General features: G+C 45.5%; 1 protein-coding gene across 3 annotated transcripts; it reads right to left on the bottom strand.

Moving 5' to 3' along the window:
• Positions 1-2,305: 2,305 nt before the first annotated feature.
• On the bottom strand, positions 2,306-19,313 carry LOC142949476 (axin-2-like). 3 transcript variants are annotated; one of them, XM_076091133.1, is made up of 11 exons: positions 19,057-19,313; positions 16,606-17,547; positions 14,037-14,177; positions 11,266-11,368; positions 9,305-9,445; positions 8,293-8,714; positions 8,004-8,153; positions 7,690-7,923; positions 7,415-7,519; positions 6,704-6,829; positions 2,306-4,153 (listed from the first exon to the last, which is right to left on the bottom strand). In XM_076091133.1, the coding sequence occupies exons 2-11, from the start codon at positions 17,433-17,435 to the stop codon at positions 4,027-4,029; spliced, it is 2,379 nt and encodes a 792-aa protein (XP_075947248.1). In that variant the 5' UTR covers positions 17,436-17,547; positions 19,057-19,313; the 3' UTR covers positions 2,306-4,026. The 3 variants fall into 3 exon arrangements, with proteins under 3 accessions (XP_075947248.1, XP_075947249.1, XP_075947250.1); XM_076091134.1 differs by lacking the exon at positions 19,057-19,313 and adding an exon at positions 18,666-18,852; XM_076091135.1 differs by lacking the exon at positions 19,057-19,313 and adding an exon at positions 18,444-18,530.
• Positions 19,314-19,783: the final 470 nt, after the last annotated feature.

Raw genomic sequence — 19,783 nt, 5'->3', positions numbered from 1 at the left:
AGAGAGGGAATGCGACATTCAATGTACATCTATCAACGCTACGGTGGGGAAAAATGCAAGCAATTTTCCTGGATAGGTTTCCCTTCAAAGCCGGAGCCCCAAGAGGCTGTACAAATAGAGTTGGGGAGAGGCGGGGAGGGTGGGGGGTGGAAGGGTGGAGGGCTACACCTGCCCCGTTCCACAGTTCAACAGAAACTAGCTGGTTCAGCCTGATTAAACCCTCCTCATTGTCAGGCTAAAAGCATGGAGGAATTGATTTTAAGGTTTTGGGGAGTATGTAATGCATTGATCATGTGTTGAAGTTTCACCACACTGTGCCTTTGATGAAAAGAGTCTGGGAAATTAACCTGCTATTTGTGGTGTTAAAAATACAAACTGTTCAGGGATGGCTGCAGTAAAATAAATTTTGAAGGTGAAAAAGGAGGTGTATGTGCTTTAAGAAAGAGGAAAAACCTACAGTATCTGGTAGATGTGACAAGCATTGGCGGCTTGTCTGTATTTTCTCCTCTTTTTTTTGCCTTATTGCCAGGAACAGCTACCAGGGGAGAAAGAAATGAGAAAATCATTTTGTGGGAAGTGAAAGCTTGTCAGTAATGACTGCTGTTATCTTTGTTATGTGGCTACCTCTGCTTTTCGCCAATTGCAAGTCTCTTTTTATGTCAACAATTTGAAGTGAGCCATACAAGTGAGTGAGTCTGCACGCAGCAGACAGCGCGCACTCCCCACCACTGAATTATCCCCCCCCACTGCTGAAATAAAGCCAGATAATTGAGGCAAACATGGCTATAGGCCCTCTAATAGGGGATGCAGTCTGCTTCATTAATGTTTGTGTTGACTGTCAGAGAGTATGCGCTGGTCCTCATTGCTCTTTAATAGGACCAATTAGCCGATGCCCCCGTTTCCATGCTTAATGTCTCCCATTTAAGTGCTGTATACAGTGCTGAATACTGAAGGCGCACATTTAACCACTGAGGGACTGTAACACATCAAAAGGTTACAGGCTTTAAGTGATTTCTGTTTACGCAGTGAATTAACAGCTTGCATTCACAAATTTAAACTTCCATTATTTTTCCGGCACAAAGACAGGTTTTTAAGGTTGTGAAACTCCTGACTGTGTGATGCGACCACAAGACTTATTTTCATTCATCACCTGTCCACCTTCAATCTGTGCTGTGGTATGATCATAGCGCTGCTGTCCCTCTTCAATGGGGACGGCGCTAACATTTCGTGTTCTTCATTACTGAGAAAGACGTGGAGGTTATACAGAAAGCTGGTAACTGTCAAGAATAATTCACGTAAGTATTTAACAACAGTACATACTGCCCTACTTAGCAAATTCTGTCATTTTCAATAGATAGGCTATCATTTCACTGAAGCATGGGGTATCGTGTGATGTTCACTATTCAATATTTCTTCAAATTTAGCTAAAGTGTGGCATTTACAATTAAACAGCTGATATTGATGCATTTGGTTGGTTTTATCAGACTGATACTTTTGAGATAATATTTTGGCTTTTTTCCCAGCAGGAGAGGATATAACACACAAGAAAAGGTCTCTGCCCAGAATCATATAGGATGTTCCAATTGTATGGGACTTGTCTAAGGCCTCGTTCAGACTGCCTGCCCAACATTTCTTTTGCATATCCAGATTGTATCCAGACTGCTTTAGTCTGGATATAATCAAGACTGCAAGTCTGGACAGCAAAAAAAACACGACATGTGATTTCTGAAAATCTGATCCAAACCCCGCTTGAGTGGTTTGAAATGCGTCTGGATTTCTACAAATTGTCTGCTGGCACTTTCTGCTGCTTCCACCTAACATCACATACCATACCAGCCTCCAGGAGATCTGCACTGCGACCAGTGCAAGAAGAATTAAGACCATATATGTAGATTTTCATTCGTTTTGCTATTCAAAACTTTTCACAATCCCTGGTAACGCCTGGGGGTTTGCTAATACCTGGAACAATCATTACCATCCCATAAGGTTCTTATGCTATGGAAACGTTGGTCACTACTCCAGTAAATAGGACGAACCTTAGATACGACATGGCAACAGGCGATAAAGTCTGTTTTACTTGAGCCAGAAATATTTATAATCATTTAAAGTCATTAACATTGCATGCAGTTGAATAAACAAAAAATATAATTTGAAAGTATGTTTAACAACATTAGCTCATCGAGGATTCAGCCAGACCATGATATAAGACAATGTATCGTGATGACATTAGAAGTGCAGTGAAAACCATTGACAGCTTATTCTGGACAATCAAGAAAGAAGCAAATCCAGACACAACAGCTTTCATTTGAAAAATATAAAACTTTAATAAAGGCTACATCTCTCAATAATTACAATAATTATAGGTCCATGTAAATCTTTAAATGAAACTCTTTATATAATGTATAATTTACAGTTTAGATATAATGAAACAAAAAAAAAGGCCGTGGTGTAAAAACAAAACAACATGATTACAGGATATTATTAAAAGCATAAAAATATCTTTTCAACATAAAACCCTTCTGAAAACCAAGGGATATATATTAAAACCCTGAAACAGGGTAGCACATGGTATGGCATCCATGTAGGCACAGGTGCTGTACTCATAAAACACCAGAGATACTGTGTGTGTGTGTGTGCATCACATGTGTCAGTATCCGTACTTCAGAATGCATAATTACAATGTATACAGGAGCTCTGCTATATACGATGTTACTGTAACAACATTCATAGGATATTGGAGCCATAATTCTTCAATGTTCTGTTTTCTTTTCTTGTGTGTCTTTTGACACACTAGCTGACTTCCGTTGAGAAGTCATTCTCACTTGTTCTTGTTAGCAAAAGTTATTTTAGTGTGCGGGCTGTAAACACTGCCATTATTAGATGGTACAGCTTGTGCTCCAGGTCTCCTCTCTGTGTGTATCTGCAACTGTTTTCACCCCCCTACCCTCGTGCAATGCGTGGTTCACAAACAAAGGCACAACAAAAAAGATTGAGCTCTGTCGCCGGACTGAGGGGAAAAAGAGAGGGAGGGGGAGAACGAGGGAGAGGAAATACTAGTGTGACAAACATTACAAATTATCAGCAGCATATAAGACTGGGATTGACCATTAGAATAGAGGAGGGAGTGCGCCTCAGACACGACCACTGCTAAGGTTGTTAGTTTGGATCAGACAGGGCTACAAGGCGATGGGAGGTGCTAGGCTAGTGTCACATCCTTTGTGTAAAGTAAAAACAGACAAAAACAAACACTTAACAATATCACCACAGTATTCTCCCAACATTCAAAGCAGCTTGCCCATTGGCTGGAATAGGGAGGGGGAGGGACACAAGATTTTAAAAACAGGGAAAAGAGTGGGTTGGGTTTTTTTCTTTCAATAAATACTTAAAAACTTTCAACTCAAGACAAAAAGCATCTCTATATATAATACATGTATATATACATATATGCATGTATGTATATGCACATGTACAGACGTTTTTGTAACGATGTTGGAGTGTAGAGTTAAGAGCAGGTTGGTGGCGCCGTGTCTTCAGCGCCTGCTAGTCCGTTGCACTTGGCGTGAACACACCATCAGTTGCTCATCACATCACAACAAAACAGTCATCTATATCTTCAGTGGTTATATTCAAGAAGAGGCGGGGTCTCCCCCCCACTGGCCTCCAATCATCTTCATCATCGTCATCATCCTTGTATTGGTCTTTTTAAGTCTCTCGTGTCATTCCCTTGTGTTTCTAAGGCTGATTGGTTGATAAAGTCAGGGAGGGGCGGCACCTCCTCTGGGTTCGACATACTTCATTGGCTCGTCTTCCTTCAAACACTCCTCTTGTGCTGGATATATTAACTCTGTTTAGCTTAATATTAAGAAATAGAAGAAAAAACAAAACAAAAAACAAAAACAGGAGTCCAGAGTATTTTTTGTTAATTACAAAGAGTCTCTTGCTCAATTGTTTTTTTAGGGACAGTTTAGCTTTTGGTTGGGCAGGGAAGGGCGTTGGTTGGGTGGTTGGTTGGCAACAAAGTGGCTTTTAGTCCATTCTCTCCACCTTGCCCAGGACCTTGCCCTCATACATGGGCAACACGGTGGCGTCCTCCCACACCTCCTCGAACACGGCACCACACTCAAACTCATTACTGGCTTTCTTGAAGTAGTACCTACAGAGGACAAAACAAAGAGAGAGGCCCGTGATTAAAAAATGTTGAGCGTAGGTGTACGTGGAAAAAACAACAAAAATTTAACTCAAATGAAAACTGACAGAGTGGCAGCAGGAGTGCATCTGATGCATTTCATCGTGTTTTAAACCGCTTTGAGGCACCTACACAAGTACTTCCATTTACATGCTCGCGCACAACTCCCTTTAGTCCAAATCAAACACAAACACAAACACACACACTCTGAGAGCCAGAAATGGATCCTGCGCAAAACAACTTAGTCATAGCCTTCAATGCCATCCCTGCACACTTCAAAGGCAGAGCCCGACTCCACATCACACCGCTGCACAAACAGCTGAACCCTCCGTTTAAACACTCCCTGTGATAATTCCAGCTGCTAGAAACAGCCCGTCTGTGTGTGTGTGTGTGTTCATCCATGTGTGCTTGTCTCCTCATCCACTGCTGACCATTCTACAGATGCATATCTGTCCTGCAAGGTCTTATTAAAGTTGAAGGGTTAATTAGAGGCTGTCTTAAGGCCCCCCCTCCTCTCTCTCTTCAGCAGTGACCCTCCCTTTCTGTGTCTCCATGGCTTCTAATTGGGCTGGCTGTCAAATGAAGGGCCTTTCTGTCACACAGGTTGGCATTTCAGGTGCCTGAGAGTCTGCCTGTGACTGCAAGAACACACTCCGCTGCTTGCACATAAACACGGCCTGTGTTTCTCTCTTATCCACACTCGCCATCCCAGACACACACACACTTCGGGCAGCTTTCCGATCACCAGCGGAGAACAGAGGAAAAAAGAGGGGAGCGGGAAGGGAAGAAAGCGCGGGGGGGGGGGCAAGCGCAGGCCTTCTCTGGCTCGGTGAGTGGGTGTGATAGGTTGGATGTGGGCCGAGCCTGAGGGGCCTTACCCTGGGAGGGGGGAGGGGGGGGCGACCGCTCAGACAGTCTCCTGGAGGTCACAGGTCACCTAGCTAGCCCACTCTTCTTCTTCTCTCAAGCAGAGATAACTCCCAGGGTTAGCTTGGTCCCAGTGACTGTGAAGTCTCCTGGAGCTCCTAATGATTTCTCCTCTCTACTTTCAACCCAGCAAAAGATCAGCGGGAGGGGATTTAATGATAAGCTTTGTAATGGAAAAATGCCTCATTTTGCCCATGTGTGCCTGCGTTCAGAATACAAAAAAAAAGAAGAAGAAAAAGGGAGAATAAAAAAGCTGTTTTATGAGCAATCGCTCAGCTTAGAGTCATTTATACAACACATGTACGGAGGGGCGTACAAAAACGTACACATACAGTTTTATTTGCCATGTTGATTGTAATTGCACACAAAAGAAGGAGGAGGTTGCGTTACCACGGCTGCAAGACTTTCTACTGAAGTGTGCAGCAATGTGTCGGAGGGGTGATGGCTTTGTTTAATGATATGGCATTTAAGCAAAGCTTCGACAACAGAGAGAAGCTTTAGCTTTAGCCTTTTCATCTTCATTAGTAGAAACCAAATAAATGCATTACCCTTCTCAATTTAATTGGTTGGATTTTATTTTCCAGGAGAGAATGCTTTATTTTCACTCACAAATAGTTCAAAGTCATCACTTTGTTTTCGGAGAGTGAGACAGAGAGTGACAGAAGGAGTCTTACTATTGGAACATGTTTTATGTGGCAGGATTTTTCTCTCTTTGCAACATCTGGCACTAATATTGTCTGGCAGAGCTGCAGCATACTGTTCTCCACTGTACCGCTGCCATGTCCAAATTAACCAACTCCACACATTCTGCTGTCATTGAAGCCAGACGCTTCATCCCCACCTCCCCCTTCTCATTCGCTCGCTGAAGAGTTATGGGATAGCAGCGGTGCAATGACTTGTTTGCAGGCCTTCTCTCTTGCCTAACAAGCAGATGTGGCTGTAACCTAATGCTGATGTCATGGGCATGCAGGTCTTGTGTCTTTTCAGTGGCATACAACCTATGCCGCACTGGAACAGTTACTCAATAAAGCCTGGACATCCTGATTGAAAATGTCATGTGATGTTTTAAATTAGTCCTTACTTTGTTTAGCAATTCCCCCTCATCTGTTGACATTGACAGGAGGTATTTTTGGTTTGTTACCTGCAATCAGTCATTAACAGAAGACGGTGCTTGCGGCATTTGATTTTAATGCCTGATGCAATAGTGTGGAGGAGGAATTTGAAGGCCTCGCAATGGTCTTTGTGCACAAAATAAAATGGCCCAGTCTTCAAAGCCATATTTATTAAGGCTGCCTTACCATGGAAATCAGTACCAGATGTGGGAAAAAAATTTGCTCCAGACCCCCCCCCCCCCTCTCTGTAAGCTCTGAGCATAGCGGATCAGCCCAGTTTCTTTTCAACTATCAGGCTCCAGTATTTCACACTGCCACGCAGCAGACAAGCATATACAAGTACAATAACAAATGCACATACATGCACAGATAACTAATCCTGCTCCAGCACCACCCTCATTCAAACAGGTGTGAAGAAATATCTATCCGAGTATGAGCCAGTACTGTGATTTGTGTGCCGTCAGTGGTTCATAATTACCGGTAGTTGCCTTTCTTGCTGAGCTGTTCCTTGAAGTGTCCCAGGTTGAGGCAGTGGGTCTTCATCACGCTGCGATAAGGAATCTCCTCACCACAGAAGAAGTAGGTGATCATTAGCTCTTTAGACCTGAAAATGCAAAAATGAAAACTGGCGTCAAACAGCTGCACTTGTAGGAGAAGGAGTCACATTGTTGAATGTAGACAAAGAGAATAATTAATTAAGGATGCCAACAGACAGCTGGCTCACCCAAGGGTCAAACAATTAAAACTAAAAGAGGCCTCACAGTCAGGTGGCTGTAGCTTATCATCAAATACTCAACCCATTCAACAACAAATGTACAAAGGGGGCCAATGAATTTGGGTTACCAAGGGCTACTTAACACATCTTTGTTGGGTTCCAGTGGTAAGTGTGTGTGTGTATTGGGAGACGGGTGGGTAGTTAGGATTCCGTATTAAAGCATGTTTAATCTTAAATGATTAAAAAGCAAGCGAAGAGGAGTTCAAAGACATAGCTATGCTGACTCACAACATCTCTCTTTGAAGGGGAGAGCGAGAAAATCTGTGAGGAAGAGGGTGAAAACACAAGCTCGGAGAGGAAAACCTAAAAAAAAAGTGTCTAAGTGTATGATAAATGAAATATGAAAAGCTTAATAGCTAGAAAGCAATTGAGAAAGAAATGAAGAAACGTTGAGCTGTAGAAAGAAGCTCGTACTCGTCTGCTTGGAGTCCGGAGCTTGCTAGCGGGCTGCCTGCAGTGGGGAAGGCTGCTGCTGGGTGGCTCCTGTCTCTCTGAAGGCTGCTGGCTCCTGTTGAATGCCTGTTAAAATAACAGACATCAATGACCAATCAATAATCACATCAATAGGAAGGGAAACCACTAAACTGGACTGGACTATGCAAAACAGTGTATTCTAAATGTGGTCAGTGAAATGTGGAAGATGGGGAATATGTTGGCAGTTTTGGTTCTATATGTAAATCTGGGTGTACCTTTGTTTCGGTGGCTTGGAGACCTCTTCTAGTCGGCGGCAGGCCTCCTCAAGCTGTGCCAGGGTGTTAGGTGGGGGCAGGGGTGGCATGGCCGGGTCCTGGATGAACGGGTGGCCTGGGTGATGGCCACGGAGGTGAGCCCCACTGCCAATGCCGCCTCCACCCCAAGAGGAGTGAGTCCGACCAGGCAGAGTCTTGGAGTCAAGCGGGTTGGACTTCTTTAGGCCTTGAGTGCTGTTAGGATAGAAACGGCCAACGTGAGCTGGGAACTCGAGACACAAATGAGGATGTGGCGACTCCTGACCGAAACTCACCTGTGTGGCTTGTGCTTGCCCTGCCTCTCACTCTCTAGGATCCACTGCCAAACATTCTGAGAGCGGTCGGTGGCATCTAGGGGAAGACGTGGCGAAGACACGCCCTCGTCGGTGTCTTTGACTGGTCGTCTGGACAAAGTGCTGCAACGACTGGAGGAAGAAGGAGAGGCAAGTTAGGACCATGGAACAGCTTTACCACGGGGACAATTTTAAAAATCTAAGGTACTAAGGGCTAATGCACTAAGTTGACTGACAACTAGTCTCAGCGGAGTTTAGAAGTTACACTCACGCAGGGATGAAGTCGGAATAATTGGCACCCCCTGGAGGGCAGAGGCACTGCACGCGCTGAGCCGCCTCGGCCTCAATCTGCTCCTTGGTCTTGACGCCAGCGTGGTGGTGGTGAATGTAGTGGTGGTGGATGTGCTTAGTGGACTGCTTGCCTGTCATCAGAGCCTTGGCGGCCCCAGGATAAGCACCAAAGAAGGGCCCGTGGCCAGAGGACACCAAAGCATCTGTCCGATCTGGGGAGCGTGAGCGCGGTGAGTGCCGAACCACACCTGGTGACTGGCAGCCAGGTGTCTTCAGTACACGGGATAGGTGCTCGTCCAGGATCGCCTGGGGGTCTTCCTCGCATTGGCTGCCAGATGGGAAAAGAGGATGATGGAGGGACGTGCTGCTGGTGAGGTCAACGCTCTCCTCCCTTTCCTCCTCCTAGACAAAGAAAAGAGTAAAAAAGTTAAGGCGATTGAGAAAACATTCATACACAGTCACATGTGGAAAAGGCAGCAAGCCGAGGAATTCATGTCTCAACTTACACCAACTTATATCTTTCGTCCTCTGAAGTCAGTGAGAGCAAACGGCTGGATAACTTGATTTGAGTTTCCTTTTTGCCGCACTGTTATCTTCGCTAACAGGCTTTGGGTGCGCTTCATCTATAATGCAGAGTGTGCCTGTGCTGCACAAAGAGACTGGCACTACACATACTCAGCAAACGTGCCACTGGAGAGTATCTAAGTGCTAACTATTTGAAGGAGCTTCAAGTGTGTCTAGAAATATAAGTTTGAAAGTTCCTCCAGATGAAGGAGTGGAGGACAGAGAGGAAAAGGAAAGAAGCAGCTAAACCAAGACAGACTTTCAAATCCCTTGGTCTTTCCCCTGTTCTTCGACATACTAAAGCTGGCATAAAGGCTTTTGTAGTGCGATATGGAACTTGGATACAAGTTAGAATTTCCAAGTGGTAGCCAAGCTTAATATTGGTGGAAGTGTCAGGCTGTTGAGAACAGGTTTGTGTGCATCCGTACCTCCTGGATCTGCTGCAGCCTCTCCTCCAACGAGCTCATGGTGTCCTGCTCTCGCTTCAGCTTCTCCAGCCGCGATATGAGCTGGGCAGCAAAGGCTGAGGGCTCAACAGGGGTCATCTCCTTTGGTAGCCGATGTGTCCTCTGCAGGATAAACAACACAGGGGGAAGGACAATTTAGTGTCTGTGTGTAACTGCGTAGTGTTTTTGACGGACGCAATATGTTGCATTAATCCACCGTCCTATCTCGTTCCAAAAAAAGCCTGCTACTATTCCAAAAGGCCTAATCCAGATGCCCTTGCCCTCGAGCTAACCTGAACCTTCTCCGCCGCCCATCCCTCCCCAGATCTTCTCATACCCAGTGCCCTTGGCGGTGCCAGGCTGGTGGGTGAGGAGGAGAGAAGGGGGTAGCGATGGCGGGGTAGCAGTTGGTCTCGCTCGGAGGGGAGGCCCCCTGCCTGCACCCTCTGTAGCCCGACCAAGCCATCAGCTAGGCAGCCTCTGAAGTCAGCAAACTTCAAAGGGCCCTTGTCAAACATCAAACGCACACTAGGGGTGGGAGGGACACGCGGCTTTAAATCTCCGAATAAAAGCCAGATATCGACAGAGAAGAGAGTGAGGAGAGGGGAATAAAAAAAAGGGGAGAGGGGGACAAAATTAACAGCATGAAAAAAGAGGGAGAGGATTGAGATGTGCGTTGGTAAAGTGGCAATGGTGGCAGAGAGAGAGAGAGAGAGCGAGACAGAAGGAGGGAAAAGAGGGAGGGAGAGGATAGAGGAGTCAAATACTGGGAAGATCTGAGGGGAAGTAGTAATTTATTTCCCGGCTGCATGCAGGGCAGCTCAGAGGTACTCTAGTCACATTATCCTCCTTTTTCTTTAACTATATGCACCGGCTTCTCTCTCTCCCTTTCTTACTTTTTTGTTATTTGGCACACTGGCTTTCTTGATTTTGACTCTTTTTTTGTTGTTGCTCTCATCTCTTTGTAGACACGATGAAGGGAAGAAGAAGAAAGGCAAGCAGAGCTGCTGGCAAAGGAGCGCCAGCCCTGCACGGGGCCCCTGCTGCCTGGGGCTGGTGCATCATGGGAGACAGAGCCATCTCCAAATCAGGAGGGAGACATTAAAGGAGTGCAAGTGGGAAAGGAAAAGAGAGAGAGAGAGAGAGAAAGATTGAGAGAGTGAAAAGACAGAGAGGAAGAGAGCAAAAAGGCGGAACAGACTGACAATTGCACAACTCTTCCATATACACATACCTGTGTTTGGATATGAAGACAAAAGAATTTAACTTTTCTTGCCTCAAACAGACCTCATAACCTGTGTCAATCTGTGATAACCCAGTTCTTTAAACCTTCAGCAGGTCAACAAAATCAAGAATTCAAAGCACATACGCCATATGACCTAAATACTAATGGGACCAGATATCAGGGTGGGAGTAGACGAAAGTGGAATTGAATAGTAATTTGGCTCGTATTCATCTGCTGGGATGTAAACTGTAGTTTTAGTCAGTTGAAAGAGTAATCTTAACCATCACCATTAACACCGTATCAGTTTTTGCCTATGCTATAACCACAGCTATCATAAAACATATGGAGCTATGACGCTGTGTGACATACTACAGTAACAGAGACGGAACACAAAGATGACAACACAAGTTTATATTTACAGCCCTACAGAAGCTTCTGGGAAGAGGAGGGGGTGGTGGGGGTTGAAACAGCAGCAGAAGAAGTGAAGTGGTATGCAAATCCTGCCTTTCATTTACCGTAGCTTTTATATGAAAATGAGCCGGGGAATGAAATATAGTATTCTGTCACAACATGAGCTCTGAAAAAAATAAAATAAAGCACAACTCCTCGAGGGAATCAGGACCCAGTTGTCTGTCAGTGTGTAAAAGTTTGAGTTTAGCAGATTACAAAAAAAGGAAACACTGAATCAGGAAGTAGAACTTAAGGAAGTAGGACTTACAGGAAAGTGGGGTAGCGTTATTTGGCCATTGATCTTGACACTGCGATGGATCTCTCGCTGGAGTTGCTTCTTAGTGCCCAGCTTATATGGAGGGATTCCATCTCTGTTAAAAAACAAAAAGATATTATATGTTAAAAAAAACACTCAAATGACTAGTTTTTTTTTTTTTCACCATTTACTGCAACTCATCATGCAGGTCACAGTACCTCCACACCAACTCTTGGTGCATTAGCACCATTAGCCAATCTTTGTGGAGAAAGAGCCCTTAGGAGACAGTCACATCATTGAAGTGACCGACACAACACCACTAAGTAACCACCCACTAGGCACATTACATCTAAAGCAAAAGGCCACAGAGCCCTTGAAGCCAAGGCAACAAAAACACACATAACAAAACACGCCAGAACAATGGTAGAGATATGCTAAACATCCCAGTGCGGGCTTCAAAAGAAGAGCCTCACCGATAAGATTACATCGGTGCTTGTCAACTCTGACAGCGGTTGTTTAAAAAGCAGACAAATTAGCACTGAACTCAGTAGCCGATTAGGATCGGAAACTACAACAGGCTAGCGAATGCTGCTTAAGTTCTGCTGGCTTTGTAGCTCTGATAAATTAATATAAAACCAGAGATTTAGCTCGGAATTCAAAAAGTCTCCGGACAATTTAGCATTTATTCTCCATTTTTCATTCTGTGTCTGCTCGCTTTTTTTCCAGTCAGCTGCCACTTAAGCTGGGCCAATTATCTTGGCCGTTTTGGCTGCTCAGAAGTGTCTGACCTAGCCCAAACGCTACTTTTTCTGCTGCCTCTTTGAAATCTCACACTCATGCACATATGCACCCACTGCCATCTTCGTTTGGCAAGCACTGTGCTGTGAGCCTCTGATCTCAGCAACATCAAAAGGCTGGTTTGTAAGATAAGGTAATGTTTGAAGTTGGTGCAGCAGCATTCCCCAGCGGTCCAAGTAAATCCATAAATAAGATATAAGCAAAAAGAGAAAAAAAAATCCCCCCCCGCCCCTTCTTCCACCCCCCCTTCCCAAATCCTCCTCTTCTTGTTCTTTATCTGGGAAATGAGATTCAAATTCGCAGTGTGCCTTTTAACCACTGTTAAAGGACACACTAATCAAATTGTTCTGTCGAATGAGAGGAAGAAGCTGCATTTTTTATTAAAATCAGTTAGGGGTGCGGAGAAACGAGACATGGGGACAAGGGCAGGAGAGATCGCTGTGTCAAAGACCTTGGTGGGAACTATTAAAAGAATATGACTTTGACACATCACGGTGTTCAGCAGTGAATCTATTTTTCTTCTGCATTCCCCTAAACAGGTTCTGCAAGTCACATGTCAGAGCGACATCGTCAGGAAGAATCAGATACTGGAGCCAGGCGGCTGATATCACCCGTGTTGCAGCAAACCTTTTTGTAGGTGGAGCCTACTACCAAAAACAACGCTTCACAAACTGTCCCCTCGAGATTACAAGCCATCATCCCTCAAGGTGCAGGAAGAAACACAGGAAACTCTTCAAAAGTGAAACTCAACAGCCCAGAGGAACTTGAGCGCTAACAAGAACCCCAAACCTAGCGGGCAAAACGGCACAAAGCTCGCAACTTCCCAATCACTGACTATGTTTTTATCAATCCAAACTGTCTCCACCCTGGCAAACCATGTGACGGCTGGGTGCTTTGTCCAGGTTGGGAAAGAGAAAACAGCCGTGGGCTCTTTCATGGTTTCATGGGCCCTTACTTTATGGGGATCTCCTATTCAGTTGTGCAAGTCATTTTCAAAGCAGCCAGCCACCCTCTTATCCCCCTAAGCTCCCCTCACCTAACAATAGGCTGAAAGCGATTCAGTTAAGCCCTTTATACTCCGTGCACTTTATTTTCTCAGTCCCTTGCACTTCGAGCCCAACCACTCCTGCTATTGGCTCCGGCGGGTGGAGGAGAGAGGCTGTGGAGGGTTGGGTGGGTGAGGTGATATTTTTTTGGGGGTGCCCTCGCCTGGCCAGGGGGAGTTCCTCATGCCTTGTCCCAAGGTCTAGAAATGAGTAACCCCTGTGAAAGCCTCACAGACACATGATCTCAGCACGCCGCAGAGGCCAGTGGCAGGAAACCGACCCACCATGTGAGTAAGCCTCCTTTCATTTGGTGCCAACATTTTTCAATGAGTTTGTCTTGAGGCCCGAATGGCCATTTCCCTCCCCCTCTCCTCCAGCTCTTCAAAGGGAAAAAGCGATTAGATAATATGAAAAAAACAAGTCTGTTGTGGCAGAAGGGTGGGTGGGATAGATACATTTCAACTTTGAGGAAAATGAGGCAATGCCCCCACCCACATCAAGACGTTCTCTCTCTTTTTTCACCCTTCTCTCCAGCCTGCAACGCATCAGAATAAACTTCAAAAGGTCCTCAGACATAATGACTTCCCCAGAGTTGTCTCCCTGGAGGCCACAGTAACAACTACACATTAATAGAATTACCTGGAGTCAATCATAGAGGATAATTAAAATACATTACGGACCATTATTTCGCAACAGTGCAGCCCCTTGGCCTGAGGAAATGCTGACTCTGTTGGACTACAAGGCCAAATATTTTTCCTGGAAAGGTGTTGACTGAACCTTGGTCCCGGCACGTTCGGATACTATTGAAACAATAAAATTCAGAGCTTTGGCCAGGGTCAACTGAATGGAAATACGCCATTTAAAGTTGCTACGTAATCTGGGTTGAAATTAAACTGAGCAATCAACTTTTTGATTTCAATAACAACAAAAAACACTTACACACTACTGTCCGTCATGGACATGGAATCGTCTGTCGTAGCATCACTGGAGATCTCGCTGTCGTTGGCACTGGTGGCAGGGGCAAAAATGTAGCCGGAGTTGACAAAGTAGGGGCTGGCGGGGTCTCCTCGACGTAGGGACCTGCAAAAAAAGACCCAGGAATAAATTTGCCATGTCTTAATGTGATGTCCCTTTCGGCTGCTGTGTGAAATGAAGACAGTGGAGAGATTTGACAGCTGGATAAAGTTTACTTGCTTTGTGTTTCCCGTTTCTGTTATTCATTTTATCAAATTCTTTAGATTTCTGCAATTAAAGTCACTTTCGTGAGACTTTTGAGGTCAGAGGAATGTGACAACAATATTAGAGATGGAGGTATGGGTTCTCTTTCATGTCCCTCCTCCCTCACATACACGGGTTGTGTGTTTGGGCGGGGGTTGGAGTGGCTGAAGTGAGCAGCCTGCCTGTGTATGAATGAACAACAGCATTTCCCTTCTTCTCTCTTGTGCTATCTTCCCACCCTTTTGTTTGGGCCAGGCCCATCCATACTCCTGCACTTTTCCCATTCTGAAACTCCACTCTCTCTTTCCTTGGAGTGTTTTCTCATCCACACTCTCCCACTTCTATCTCTCCCTCTCTCTCTCTCTCTATCATCCAGTCTGGGGCCCCTCCTTTACCCTGCTTTACTTTCTAAAGTCTCTCCCTCTCTCTGTCTTTCTACTCTCTCCTGCTGTGTTGCATTCCTGTTTCAGTAGTGAAGGGGGTGGACAAGGAAGAGGGGGAAAGAAGAGGAAGGGGGAACTTGAGCTTTAGAGAGGGAGGGAGAGAGGGAAAGGGGGAAGGAGGGCCCCTTTCTTTATGAGAATGCCTTCTGCCGGGAGTGCTGAGAGGAGAACCCCAGCATGACTAAAGCCGTAGGCCCCGAGCACAAACCTGACCTTTGGAAGGTCCGCGCAAAGAGTCAGGTATTTAGCACAGCTGGGCTCTCTGTACGCCCCCCCGCTCTCTTTCTCCATCTCTTTTCTTTCTTTCATGATCCTCCCTTCCTGTCTTTCCCCCTTCCCCTCCTCTTGTCTCTCTCCAAAGCATGCTTAGTCTCTGTCAGACAGATTATTTTTTCTTCAAAAAGCAGAGATAAAAGTGCTGGATAGAAAAGAAAGAGGAAGAACACTGAGACACGCGCACACACAATCTATGGCAAAGTGGGGATTGGTGGTTGAAGCTGCGGAACTGAGCTGAGGATGTTTTGTTGTTGTGTTTTTCAATCACTTTGGAGTTGGGCTTTGGAGGTTTCTCAGAAAAAGAGAGGAAAAAAGGAATCTGTGCAGTGGCAAAATTAGTTCCACATGTTTGAGATGGAAATTGGTTGACCTAAAGAGATGGTGAGGGGCAGGGGGAAAGGGGGAGAGCGTGGGTGATGGAAAGGAGAAAGAGGGGGCTCTCTCCCTCCCAATTTTCTTTCAGTAAAAAACAAGAATGCGGGGGATCACACCAGGAAACCAGGAGATGCCCACATGTCAACAAACCCTGTGCTTATTGGTTCCTAACTCAACATGGGCCCTTTCAAGAAAATGAGTAACTGTGCTATGATGTTATCTGACATCTGCTCACATGAAGGAAGAAATCATCAAGGGAGTGTTTAGGTTGAGTTATTAGACTTAGTCAATTCTTTTTTTTTTTTACTCTGTTATTAAAATCATAATTTCCAGTCCCACTAAATGTTTCGTGAACTTCAGAAGGAAAGTATGGATTATCTATAAATTGCCCTTTTCTACCAAACCAAAGCAACAAGACATTGTTCAACTCCTATAAGTAACAACTGCGTCCAGATATGCGGACAAAGCAGTTGAGTGAAAAACTTTTTAAGTGCCCTTTGATGCAAGCTCATGCATAAAATCCAGTTTTTGAAAATGTTCCTGGCTTGACAAGATTTCAGCTGTTGGACAATGTGTGGGACGGGCTCTCAGGAAACAGATCTGCTTTCATCTCTGACCAACAGAACAATATCGCCGCTTGGCAAAACACTGACTGTTTCAATTCTCTTAACTCTGTATGGGCATTTATTTGGGTCAAAGAGATTGTGTGATAGTATACAATAACTATATGGCTTTGGAGTAGAAAAAACAACACAAAAAAACAGCATGACTTTAGAATAGCATCACACTGTTTCATGTAGCTTTAACAGACATGAGGCTTGGTGTCTGAATTTGTGCCTGAACCGGAGGAAGGGTTTCAAAGCACAGGAAACTTGGGCAAGCCAGCAGAGGGCTGCCTGCAAGACACCATTTACTTAAAAGGAAGGCTCAGATCCATTGATGTTTTTTACCCACCCCGCCCCTCCACCCCTCCAACCCCTTGACTAACTGCAAGGCAGGAGGGCACAAATACACAGGCATGTTCCTCTGAGACTCTTTGATCAAGTGCCTTTATCTCTCTCTTACGCATTTGTGAAAACTGCCACATATCCACTGTAGTTTAACTAACGAAGGAATCACAAGGAAAGTAAGCAAGAGGCTACTAAAAAACACACACACTCACTAAAATGTAACAACACAGGCATGCATGCTCTTACCTGCAACTATTCTCCAGCACTTCAGCTGCTGTCCGGATGGTAGCAGTAGCCCTCAGGGTTTTCGCAGACAGTCCAACCACAGACCCTAACGTTTTTGCCTTCAGGTCATTACAACTCCACTCCTCTTCCTCTATGAGAGGAGGAAGGTATCCGCACATCAGCTTGAGGCTGCCGAGGCTGCCGTGGTTCATGTACGCCGCGTTTTCGCAGCCCGTGCGCACGTATTCGAGGTATATGTCAGAGGTCAAAAACATCTGGTATGCATTCTCTTCCATGTTGGACTGGATTTCCGTCTGCGCCTGGTCAAACATGGCAGAGTCTATTTGTTGTTTCTTAATACTATCCCTTAGGAAGGTCTTGGTGGCGGGTTTCAGCTGCTTGGCGACAATGCCGTTGTTCTCGACGTACCGCTTGAAAATAACTTTGGCGACCCGCAACGTTTTGGTATCCTTTAAGTCCATTTGCCTGAAGCCGTTGCAGGCGAACCAAAAGTCCAAAGTGTCCACGCAATTTTCCCGCTCCAAAAAGGTCCTAAAGAGGTGAGCGCCGTCTTGGTCGCCCAGGAGAAAATGCAGAGACTTTGTCCACCGGACTAGGGGCGAGTCCGGGGACGCGCTGCCCTCTGGCTCCCCGAGTCCATCCTCGTTCCTCCGCGGTGTGGAGCCGGGAGGTGCGGCGGCGGGAGTATCTTTAACCTTGCTCTGGGCTCTCATTTTGGCAGATCTGCTGGGGTTGTAGCATGACGCCTCTCCCTCCTCCCCCGGTACCGGAGGACGAGGAGCATCTTCTCGGAAGCTACTGCTGATGTGCTCCGTAAGCGCCCTGCTCATGGCTCCAGCTCCGGTTGCCTGTGCGAGAGTGCCGTCGTGCCTCCACTGAGCTCCAGCCTAATCCTCCTCACTCTCTAAAAGCAGCGGGGGAGCTTCTCAGCTCCTCTTCACTCTGAAACACAAAGTATTGATCTAATCAAAGCCAGATCCTGCTGAACTTCAAAGAAAGACATCAAGTAAACAGTCCCTTTCAAAAAAAACTCGCCGGGTTCACAGAGAAAGGAAATATGAAAGGCTCTTTTCGTTTCATTTATCTATTTATAATCTAAATGAGAGATCAACCTACATTCTCAACGTGCATTGATCTGTCACATCAAAAATACATTTTACAAGAGTAATCATCTCACACAGTCCCATTCTTCACCAAAAACCGCATTCTCACAACTGTGGCTTACACGTGTTTTCCTAACGAGTCCATGTCACAGGCTTCAACTCCAATTAATTCCCAATCTGTTTCGGACGACCGTACCCTACCCCCGTCTGCATCACACACACACACACACACGCACACACAGAATCGTTTCCACTCGGAGCCCACACTTGTCCTCACCATCCCAGAAATGTACAGACAGAGTGGAAATGCATCTGATCTGCACCACAATGACCTTAAACGTATAGTAATGCACGAGGGATAAAAAGCCCCGCGGGAAAAGTCAGTCGCTCATGCGTAAAATGTAAGCGATCAATCGCCTTAATGCTACCCAATTACAGGGCATTATTAAAGCCATAGCTCCGGTAACGTGTCTGAACTAGCAACGCGGCAGAAAGACTCGATATGTTAAAACTCGTATAGGAGCTGAATCTTTTTTTAATCGGAGCCTCAGCGCCAAATGTAAAGAGACTTGTAACCTTAAACGGACACGCAGCTAATACGACATAAACGGTGCGGTTTGCGGTCACAAATCCTCAACAATATTTCATACAGTCTCAAAGGGCAATGTAACTCTACATCATAATATGACCGATTCTAAAAACCCAGTGGATGAAGCGTGCGTAAAACAAACCTACCATCGCAGAGCATATCCAACCAGAGTAAAAACCCGTTGAAAAGTTGAACTATTCCTCCGTTTACAGTAGAGTCTAATACAGTCCCAAACTCTCGCATCAGTAATCCAGCACAACAAAAAGCGACAAAGGACTATTTAAAGCCTTCGTTGTGCCACATGTGTCCTATTTCGCTGCAAAACAAGCTCTGTAGTTTGATGTACCCTGTCCCATTCAACAACTGACCTCAGAGTAGGCTGGCTCAGTCCCTATGTAGATCATCGGTGGTGTCAAAATCTGGAGGAGGTAAAAGAGGAGGTGGAGGGGGGGGCTCCGGGCTCCGATTGAAGAATACATCCCACTTTTTTCCCAGCTAGAAGACGCACCACCCGACAAATATTCGTTTTTTTATCTGAGCTACACATTCTCACACACACACACACACACACACACACACACACACACACACACACACACACACACACACACACACACACATAAGCTTCTTATCTATCTCACCGTATTTCTCGCCCACAAACAAGAAACATAGCCCGCATTTCTCAACTTCAAAGCTCAGCAGCAGCACATCAAAGCGGCCAAGAGAGGGGGCCTGTGGAACAGCTTTCCGACAACTTACCATCCATGTACCCGAGTAGCCTCCCTTTTTGAAAACGGGAAAGTAAAGTAGTCCAACAACAGGCTGTGCCTGTAACCACTTCGGCGTTGTCCTCTGCCCTGTACTGTCCTATCACACTAGACGATTTTTGTATACAGATGCAAATAAAGGGAGAGAAACGTTTCGCCCTCGACTTTTTCTCCCCAGGTAGTGTTTCAAGAAGTCATACAGCAGGCGGTATAAATCCTCGGGGCTGTTTCTAAACCAACTGGGCTGAAGGTTTAACTGTGGACTTCAAAGTAACGAACCGCTGGCCTGGTCCCGGAAGATACATAAAAACACAGCGCCTCGTCTTCGCGGCAAACCAACGAAATAACACACAAATAAAACGAACTAGAATACAGATAAATGAAGGGAAACGGCTACACATTATAGTATTTGTCCGCTCAACTGTTCCTCGTTTGCAACCCCATGCGTTTAGACGTTCATTAACGTTTCATAAACTTTTCAAGACAGGGAAAGGATTTACATGTATGCCAGGACCTTATCAAAGACAGGCAATCTCGAGCCAACTCCCCGAGGCTTTGGAGCGTCAGAAGTAAGTGATCTACCGCGCCAATAGCATTATTCTTACAGTCCGTCTGTTACTACACAAAGTTTCAATAGAAACACAAAGCAAACAACAGCGATACTTGTGTTGCCTCTGGCCTCCAGTGACAGAAGGGAGTTTAGTGTGTTCACATAGCTG

Source organism: Anarhichas minor, unplaced genomic scaffold (assembly GCF_050575085.1).
Source record: "Anarhichas minor isolate MPS153535 unplaced genomic scaffold, ASM5057508v1 ptg000014l, whole genome shotgun sequence".
NCBI lineage: Eukaryota > Metazoa > Chordata > Actinopteri > Perciformes > Anarhichadidae > Anarhichas > Anarhichas minor.
This window is presented reverse-complemented; position numbering and strand designations above follow the sequence as displayed.

Coding starts and splice junctions, on each gene's coding strand:
- LOC142949476 (XM_076091133.1), bottom strand. CDS start 17,435: ATGAGCAGGGCGCTTACGGAGCACATCAGCAGTAGCTTCCGAGAAGAT. Junction 9,446..11,265: donor TAACGCTACCCCACTTTCCT/GTAAGTCCTACT, acceptor TTTATCCTGCAG/AGGACACATCGGCTACCAAA. Junction 7,924..8,003: donor GGCAAGCACAAGCCACACAG/GTGAGTTTCGGT, acceptor CTATCCTAACAG/CACTCAAGGCCTAAAGAAGT.